This window comes from Bubalus bubalis, chromosome 9 (genome assembly GCF_019923935.1).
Source record: "Bubalus bubalis isolate 160015118507 breed Murrah chromosome 9, NDDB_SH_1, whole genome shotgun sequence".
NCBI lineage: Eukaryota > Metazoa > Chordata > Mammalia > Artiodactyla > Bovidae > Bubalus > Bubalus bubalis.
This window is the reverse complement of record NC_059165.1, coordinates 58613216-58623478: the sequence shown is the minus strand read 5'-3', so window position 1 is coordinate 58623478 and position 10263 is coordinate 58613216. Positions and strand designations below refer to the sequence as shown.

At 45.6% G+C, this 10263-nt stretch overlaps 1 protein-coding gene across 19 annotated transcripts in view; it reads left to right on the top strand.

Moving 5' to 3' along the window:
* LOC102402606 (protocadherin gamma-C3) overlaps positions 1–10263 on the top strand; it is a 173799-nt gene that overhangs the window by 82027 nt on the left and 81509 nt on the right. The window contains exon 1 of one of the 19 annotated variants that reach the window (XM_025294040.3): positions 1696–4822. The exons of 17 other annotated variants lie outside the window; for them this stretch is intronic. In XM_025294040.3, the coding sequence (XP_025149825.3) occupies positions 2468–4822 (2355 nt within the window). In that variant the 5' untranslated portion in view covers positions 1696–2467. Of the gene's footprint in view, positions 1–1695; positions 4823–5681; positions 9285–10263 lie in introns of those variants that run through there. One more of the 19 variants, XM_025294031.3, reaches the window with a different exon arrangement.

The window sequence follows — 10263 nt, the reverse complement described above, 5'->3', positions numbered from 1 at the left end:
TATTGAAGTATGGTTGATTTACAGTGTTAATTTGTGCTGCATAGAAAGATTGATTCCATTCTATGGAATACACAGACAAACACACACACACACACACACACACACACACACACACACACACATATGGGCTTCCCTCATAGCTCAGTTGATAAAGAATCCACCTGCAATGCAGAAGACCCCAGTTAGATTCCTGGGTCAGGAAGATCCTCTGGAGAAGGGATAAGCTACCCACTTCAGTATTCTTGGACTTCCCTTGTGGCTCAGCTGGAAAAGAATCCGCCTGCAATGCAGGAGACCCTAGTTAGATTACTGGGTCAGGAAGATCCTCTGGAGAAGGGAAAGGCTACCCACCCCAGTATTCTGGCCTAGAGAATTCCTTGGACTGTATATTACATGGGCTGTCAGAGAGTCGGACACAGCTGAGCAACTTTCACTATATACATATGCTTTTTTCTCATTATGGTTTATTACAGGATGTTGAATATAGTTCCTTGTGCTATACAGTAGGCCTTGTTGTTCATCCATCCTTATAATAGTTTGCATCTGCTAATCCCAAACTCTCAATCCTTCCCTCCTCCACCCCTTCTCCCCCTTGGCAAAGACAAGTCTATTCTCTATATCTGTGTGTAAACTCATTTTTTAAATTGAAGTATAGTTGATTTACAACATCGTGTTACTTTCATGTAAACTCATTTTTATATTAAATAGTAGTACACTCAATTCTTGGGGCTTCCATGATGGCTCAGATGGTAAAGAATTTGCCTGCAATGAAGGAGACCCGGGTTTGATCTCTGACTGGGGAAGATCCCCTGGAGAAGGGAATGGCTACCCACTCCAGTATTCTTGCCTGGAAAATTCCATGGACAGAGGATCCTGGTGGGCTACAATCCTTGCGGTCACAAAGAGCCAGACACAACTAAATGATTCATACTTTCACTTTTTTTTTCATAATCAGTTCTTACGTTCAGAACCACCTTGTTATTGAACCTAATAGTTACCTAATAGTGTGTTATCTGAAGCAATGTCTAGGAAAGTTAAGGGAGGAAAGAAAACTTTTCTAGGGTATTGATCTCAGGAATCATCTCCATAGTCAACAATTCAGCTCAACACTCTCACAGCACTTCTAGATATTTCGCCCAGATTACTTGCATATTCACCTTTCCTTTTAAGATATCCCTTCTCATTTCAGAACTGACCTTACTATGATTAACTATAAATTGAGTATCTAATGTTTGAGCAAAAAGAATTTCAGCTGTAAGGAAAGGGAAGTCCTGCAACAGCTGCCTAAATTTGTCTTGAAATCAAGAAAAATGTTGAGTGTTTTGAGCATCATCAGGATAGAATTTATACTTATGAGATTCCAAACTGAGGAAAAAGATTTAAGGCATTTTACTTGAATGGAAACTAGTTGAATAAAAAGAATATGAGGCTTTTGCTGGGAGAGGGAGGTTGTTCTGTAATTTTAAAAAACATAATCTGAATTAGTTAGGAGTTGGCAACCAAGATCTTAGAGAACAAAATGGAAAGGCTGGTTTTGACACTTGAGATTAAGAAGGTTATTTTGATTAGAGATAGATAAAGTTCTGTTGAGATGCAACTTAAGGTACAGTTAAATAAAAGGATAAAACTAAAACGCTCACATTTCATGTCATTAAATTCCTATAGTAACCTACTAGGGTACCCTTTTATATTTATGATGAAAGTGTAAAACACTTCATAATTCTTTTCATAAATCTCTTTGATAAATAACAAGGAAGACTTTATGGTATTGGCTATTCTTATCCTGAGTAATGCCCTATACAGCTCCGATCTTGCCTTCTCTGATGAGGAAACTCATATGCATATCAGATTGAAGATAATACTGGGTATCATTTCACAGCTGTCAAAATTTCCCCAAACCACTTGGTGGGGCTGTTTTTCCACGTGGTCTTCGTTCTAAGTGTGGAGAGAAGACTACTTTTGTTCTTCCAATATGTGCATTTCCTCTGATTAGAAAAAGACAAACTTTCCTCATTATTGGATTAATGGCTCTTCTATAGGATGGATCTCACCTCTAAGGAGCCCTGTTTGGTTATAAACACTGGAGAATAGACCTATCCAAAACTCCTAAACTGCCTCATTCACCATACATCAGTTCAACAAATCTGCTGAAATACTGAATCCCATTATTTACAAGGCTTCGGACTGCAGTTTGCTAAATAGACTCCGAGCGCCGCTGTTGGCCAATGTGCTGCAAGAACTGGCTTTCCGTGTCTACCCGAGTGATTACTTGCGCAGTCACACAATCAAGTCCGAAGGAAGAGTAGCCAGTTCTCAGGCTTGCTGCTCCACACATCTGATTCCGGAATACCGATTGGGTTGTCTTCAAACTGGGAGCGTTGAGTTTTCTATGTGGTCGATGTAAATATTTTAAACGCAATTTGCAAACCATCTCTTCACATCGGAGGCTGCAGCATCGCAGAGAAGAATGGTAAATAGGGCGAAGCAGAGAAGCAGTACCCGGCGGCGGCAAGTACTCTTTCCTTTCTTGCTGCCTTTGTTCTGCGGGGCGCTTTCCGAACAGATCCGCTATTCTATTCCAGAAGAAATGACCAGAGGCTCCGTGGTGGGGAATCTGGCCGAGGACCTGGGGCTGCATGTACAGGATTTATTGACCCGCAACCTCAGAGTTAGTTCTGAGAAACCATACTTTACTGTAAACACGGAGAATGGGAACTTACTTGTGAGTGACAGAATAGATCGGGAGTCGCTCTGTCCCCAAAACCCTTTGTGTGTTGTACCCTTGGAAATTGTAGCAGAGAATCCTCTAAATGTTTTTCACATAAACGTGATGATAGAAGATATAAATGACAATCCACCTCATTTCCCCCAAAATAACATCGTTATACAGATCAACGAGTTTGCAATTCCAGGAACTCGGTTTGGTCTGGAATCAGCTATCGATGCAGATGTAGGGCCTAACTCTCTTCAGAGTTACCAACTGAGCTATAGTGAGCATTTCTCTCTGATGGTTGAGTATAAGGCTGAAGGCAAGAATGCCCCAGAATTAGTGCTGGAGAAGCCCCTGGACAGGGAGCAACAGAGTTCCCACCTCCTGATCTTGACAGCAGTGGACGGCGGTGATCCCATCCAAACTGGCACCACTCAAATCAGGGTCAAGGTCACTGATGCCAATGATAACCCCCCAGTGTTCAGTCAGGATGTGTACAAAGTTAGCCTGCGTGAGAACTCACCCCCAGGCACTTTTGTGCTAAAGGTGAAGGCCACTGACCAGGATGAGGGCATCAATGCAGAAATCACCTACTCCTTCAAAACACTGCGAGGTATTGGAAACATGTTTGTGCTGGATCATCAAAGTGGAGAAATTAAATCCAACGGTCCTATAGATTTTGAAATTAATAGCAGTTATACCATAAGCATAGAAGCCAAGGACGGTGGAGGCATGACTAGTGAGTGTAAAATTATATTGGACATTGTAGATGAGAACGACAATGCTCCAGAGGTGGTTTTCACTTCCGTGTCTAGTTCCATAACCGAGGATGCAGAACCCGGAACCGTGATTGCTCTGTTCAAAACACATGATAAAGATTTGGGAGAAAATGGGGAGGTCACATGTCTCATAAAAGAAAAAGTTGCTTTTCGAATTGAATCTTCCGCCAATAATTACTACAAGCTTGTGACAGATGGCGCCCTGGACCGGGAGCAGACCCCAGAGTACAATGTCACCATCGCAGCCACAGACAGGGGCAAGCCGCCCCTCTCCTCCAGCAGAAGCGTCACTCTACGAATCACCGATGTCAACGACAACGCTCCAGTTTTCCACCAGGCCTCCTACGTGGTCCACGTGGCAGAGAACAATCCACCCGGCGCCTCCATCGCGCAAGTCAGCGCCTCCGACCCAGACCTGGGACCCAATGGCCGTGTCTCCTACTCCATCGTGGCCAGCGATCTGGAGCCGCGCGCGCTGTCGTCCTACGTGTCCGTGAACCCGCAGAGCGGAGTGGTGTTCGCGCAGCGCGCCTTCGACCACGAGCAGCTGCGCGCATTCGAGCTGACGCTGCAGGCCCGCGACCACGGCTCGCCAGCGCTCAGCGCCAACGTGAGCCTGCGCGTGCTGGTGGGCGACCGCAACGACAACGCGCCCAGGGTGCTGTACCCGGCGCTGGGGCCCGACGGCTCGGCGCTCTTCGACACGGTGCCTCGCGCCGCGCAGCCCGGCTACCTGGTCACCAAGGTGGTGGCGGTGGACGCAGACTCTGGACACAACGCCTGGCTGTCCTACCACGTGCTGCAGGCCAGCGAGCCCGGACTGTTCAGCGTGGGGCTGCGCACGGGCGAGGTGCGCACGGCGAGGGCCTTGGGCGACAGGGACGCGGCCCGCCAGCGCCTGCTGGTCGCTGTGCGCGATGGGGGACAGCCGCCCCTCTCGGCCACCGCCACGCTGCTCCTGGTTTTCGCCGACAGCCTGCAGGAGGCGCTGCCGGACCTCAGTGACCGGCCCGCGCCGTCTGACTCCCAGGCTGAGCTGCAGTTTTACCTGGTGGTGGCCTTGGCCTTGATCTCGGTCCTCTTCCTCCTTGTGGTGATTCTGGCCGTCGTCCTGAGCTTTCGACGCTCCTCTAGCCTGGCCACCTGGGGCTGTTTTCAGCCTGATCTCTGTTCTAAGACTGGACCTGAGGTTCTCCCCAACTACAGTGAGGGGACTTTGCCTTATTCCTACAATCTGTGCGTTGTGGATTCTCAGAAAACAAGGTTCGACTTTCTCACCTTGACACCAGAAGTGGTGCCCCCACAAGATCTTTCCAATGAAGCTTCTTTGGTAGTAAGTGTCACTGAGAATAACAAGTTAAGCTGTAACTCTGTTGCCTCTATTCAAGTCAGTTTTAATGAATGCCTTTCATCTGCATATGGGTTTGGATTATTTTGAAACCAATATTTAACAAAGAAAAAACCTTAAACAGATTATATCTACTATCACTTCACTTTTGTTTGCCCACTCTGTCTTTTCTGTTTCTTTCTGGGTAGATCAGCAACTCTTATTATTAACCCTCAAGTATTTTAAATATTTTGACAATTTCATAAGTTATTCTATTATTCTCCCCACAAAATCTCTCTTACTGTGAGATATGGATACTATAATGCTGCTGCCATTCAAATATTTGTAATGGAAGCATAACTGTTTTTCCTGTGAGTGTTTCTCTTTTTTAGAACATCAATATCTTAGCATATAAGGCTTTTCTTTACTCTTTTAACTACAAAGTGAGAGGGGAATGCATACAAACTTTAAAATTAAGGACATAATAATGACTACATAATATTTAGGTATATTTGCTAGGGATTCTTTGAGTACCATTGAACAGATAAATTTTATGTCCTACCTTTTCTCAGAGCTACCTGTTGATTTCATTGCAGTGTTGAAGATGTCATTTATGGTATACCTGCCACTTATGCTTATCCTCATAATATAAATATTTACATATGTGAAAGCACAATAGATTTTTCCCCTATATTTTGCTGGGCTTCCAAATATATTACCAGTAAGTGTCAGTAACTGGAATTTGGTGTTTCCCAGAAAAAGGTGAGTTTATAATATTTTGGTTTCTAATTTTCCTAGACATTCTCTTTTTTAACTGAAGTATAGTTGATTTACAGTGTTGTTGTAGTTTCTTATGTACAGCAGTGATTCATATATACATATTCTCTTTTCAAATTCTTTTCCAATGTGGTTTATCACAGGATGTTGATCCTAAACATTCTTTTGAAATATATTAGTAGAGTCCTACCCATATCCCCAGCAAATGCTAGTTGGAATGCTTTCTTTTTTTATTTTATTGTGATTGTGCCCTTCCTACCATCTCATTGCAGCTTCTCCTTTGACTTTGGATGTGGGGTATCTTTTTTGGTGGGTTCTGCATCTTTCTGTCCATGGTTGCTTAGCAGTTCGTTGTGATTTTTGGCGCTCTTGAAGAAGTTGGTGAGCACATGTCTTTCTACTCTGCCATCTTGAACCAGTGTCTCTGGAATGCTTCTATTTTGTTCTAAAAATGTGTGTCTTCACTTGATTTCCTGTCAAGTGTGATTCTGATAATGTGTACAATCACATTTCTTATTTTTAGGTTGCCATATTATTGTAAAAATTTGATTTTTAAACAGTAAATGTCAACAACCTGTTAAAGTAGTTCTTCCATTTAGGCAAATTTAAGAATCTACTGAAAAATTTTGCCCCAGATTTTAGTTGAGTGAGAATTTTAAAATTATTGTTATATAATTTCTCAAAACATGAAATGCCTTACGAGATTCCCATAATAGGTATGTATGTGTGTTGGGGGTGATACCAAAGCCAGTGTACTAAAATTTCATGGTTAAATTTACTGTGTATAGAAACTTCATGTAAAAGCTCATCAGAAAAATCGGAATATACATACAGGTACAGAAAATAATCTCAGGAAGGTGGCTTTATGAGAAGTTTAGGGAAATAAAAAGAAGTTCACTGAAATTCCAAATAAGATGAAGTAGTTTTAGTTGGGTCCACTTTCATCCCTATTTGAAGAACAGTAGGTGGAGCTATTTAAGGTCTAGAAACCAAAATGGTTTCCCGGACTTTGAGACTGTGCAGTAATTGGTTAGGACTCTGAGTGCCGCTGTTCACCAACCAGGGAGAGAAGAGCCGAGAGAGATCCTGCCAGCCGTGCACGCGCGTGAAGCACAAAGCACAGAAACAAATTAACCATCTCTCGGACTGTGAGGAAACTGAGCAGAAGAGCTCGGTTCCCCAAACTGTAGATTGTAAGGACGAATGAGCTGATCCGGACTTCGGTGATCAAGGGAAGAACTGGAAGTAATACTCAAGGAAAGTGACAATGATTCCTGCGCGAATGCACGGGGACTGCAAAAAGCTAGTCTTGCTGGTAGTTCTCCTGGGGGTTCTGTGGGAAACTGGAGGCACACAAGTCTATTATTCAGTTCCCGAGGAGCTGGAGAAAGGCTCTAGGGTGGGGAACATCGCCAAGGATCTGGGGTTGGAGCCTCAGGAACTGGAGGAGCGCGGAGCCCGCATCGTCTCCAGAGGTAGGACACAACTTTTCGCTCTGAATCCGCGGAGCGGCAGCTTGGTCACCGCGGGCAGGATAGACCGGGAGGAGCTCTGTATGGGGGCCGTTAAGTGTCAACTAAATCTGGAGATTCTGATGGAGGATCAAGTGAAAATATACGGGGTAGTGGTAGAAGTGAGAGACATTAATGATAACGCCCCATATTTCCAGGAAGGTGAATTAGAAATAAAAATGAGTGAAAGCGCAGCTAAAGGGATGAGGTTCCCCCTTCCCCACGCTTGGGATCCGGATATAGGGAAGAATTCACTCCAGAGCTACGATCTCAGCAGTGATACTCACTTCTCTCTTGACGTGCAAAGCGGAGCAGATGGTAATAAGTACCCGGAATTGGTGCTGGAGCGCGCCCTGGACCGCGAGGAAAAGGCCGTTCACCACCTGGTTCTCACGGCCTCGGACGGGGGCGATCCAGTCCGCACTAGCACTGCGCGCATCCGTGTGATGGTCCTTGATGCGAACGACAACGCACCAGCGTTTGCTCAATCCGAGTACCATGTGAGCGTTCCGGAGAATGTGGCCGTGGGCACTAAACTGCTTCTGGTAAATGCCACCGACCCTGATGAAGGATCCAATGCGGAAGTGATGTATTCCTTCCGGTATGTGGACAACAAAGCGGCCCAACTTTTCGAGCTAGATTGTAATTTAGGGACAATTTCAACAATAGGGGAGTTGAACTACGAGGAATCAGGATTCTACGAGATGGAAGTGCAAGCAACGGATAACGCAGGATATTCTGCACGAGCCAAAGTCCTGATCACAGTTTTGGATGTGAATGACAACGCCCCTGAAGTAGTTGTCACGTCTCTCTCCAGCTCCATTCCGGAAAACTCTCCCAGAGGGACGTTAATTGCCCTTTTAAATGTAAATGATCAAGACTCTGGGGAAAATGGACGAGTAACCTGTTTCGTCCAAAGGAATCTGCCCTTTAAATTAGAAAAGTCTTATGGAAATTATTATAGTTTAATGACAGACACACTCCTAGACCGAGAACTGGTTCCTAGCTACAATATCACCGTGATGGCCACTGATCGAGGAAGTCCGCCCCTGTCCACTGAAACTCACATCACCTTGAACGTGGCAGACATCAACGACAACGCGCCTGCCTTCTCTCAAGCCTCCTACTCGGCATATATCCTAGAAAACAACCCCAGAGGAGCTTCCATCATCTCTGTGACCGCCTATGACCCCGACTATGGAGAGAATGCCCAAGTCACGTACTCCTTGGTGGAGGACACTCTCCAGGGAGCTCCCTTGTCCTCCTACGTCTCCATAAACTCAGACACTGGTGTCCTGTATGCGCTCCGCTCCTTCGACTATGAACAATTCCGAGACTTAGAGCTACAAGTGATGGCACATGACAGCGGGGACCTTCCACTCAGCAGCAACGTTTCTCTGAGCCTGTTCGTGCTGGACCAGAACGACAACTCGCCAGAGATCCTCTTCCCCGTCGTACCTACCGATGGCTCCACAGGCGTAGAGCTAGCACCCCGCTCCGCAGAGCCCGGCTACCTGGTCACCAAGGTGGTGGCAGTGGACAGAGACTCAGGACAGAACGCCTGGCTGTCCTACCGCCTGCTCAAGGCCAGTGACCCAGGGCTTTTCGCGGTGGGGCTGCACACGGGCGAGGTGCGCACAGCGCGGGCCCTGCTGGACAGAGACGCGCTCAAGCAGAGCCTGGTGGTGGCAGTCCAGGACCACGGCCAGCCCCCTCTCTCGGCCACCGTCACGCTCACGGTGGCTGTGGCCGACAGCATCCCAGATGTCCTGGCTGATCTAGGCAGCCTGGAGTCTCCAGCCAGCTTCGACGACTCAGGCCTCACACTCTATCTGGTGGTGGCGGTGGCCGCGGTCTCCTGTGTCTTCCTCGCCTTTGTCATTGTGCTACTGGCTCTCAGACTGCGGCGCTGGCACATGTCGCGTCTGCTCCAGGCTTCAGGCAGCGGGTTGGCTGGCGTGCCGGCGTCTCAGTTTGTGGGCGTGGACGGGGTGCGGGCTTTCCTGCAGACCTATTCGCACGAGGTCTCGCTCACCGCGGACTCTCGGGGGAGTCACGTGATCTTCCCGCAGCCGAACTACGCGGACACGCTCATCAGTCGGGAGAGCTGTGAGAAAAGCGAGCCTCTCTTGCTCTCAGGCGATTCCGTGTTTTCTAAAGATAATGGTGCATTAATTCAGGTGAGTGCATATCAAGTATTCTCCTAGCTTTGAGCAAGATACCTCTTATTATGGGTGATTAATATTTATTCGGAATCTATTAAACAGACACCAAGAAATTTATATGAACATTGTGGACACCGATGACAACTCGGCGGTCTTCCTTCAGGCCCTCCCTCACACCTTATTTATAATAATTTAAAATATATATTGTATATTCATATATTACATTTTATATCTACTTTATGAAGTACTTTTTAATACTCTATATTATTTTTCTAATTTAATTTACCAACCGTACAAATTCTTATGAGTTACCAACTCTTCCTGGTTTTCATTGCTGTTTTAATTTTTCATTGGCCATGCAACAGTTTTTTTTGTTTTTTGTTTTTCATGCAACAGTTTTATGTTGAACATTCGATAATAGTTTATCTGTTAAGAACACAGATTCTTCTAGAGAGGATAAATCTCATTCAATGAAAAGTCTATAAATGATATTTTACGTAAAGTTTTATAAATAGAGTGACTTCTGCTGCTGCTGCTGCTAAGTTGCTTCAGTCGTGTCCGACTCTGTGCGAGCCCATAGACGGCCTCCTACCAGGCTCCTCTGTCCCTGGGATTCTCCAGGCAAGAACACTGGAGTGGGTTGCCATTTCCTTCTCCAATGCATGAAAGTGAAAAGTGAAAGGGAAGTCCCTCAGTCTTGTCCGACTCTTAGCGACCCCATGGACTGCAGCCTACCAGGCTCCTCCATCCATGAGATTTTCCAGTCAAGAGTACTGACTGGAGTAGGGTGCCATTGCCTTCTCCGAGAGGAACTTCTAACTACACACAAAATTGTTTAACAATTTAGTAAATTGCATTTAGTGCAGTGATTCTTTCTGGTCATTAGAGATGTATACATTATACTTTCTCAGAATCCTAAGTCATTTCATGGTTTCAAATTATTCACAAAATCCCAAATATCATGAGTTTATTCTTATGCATTTAAAACTTTCTC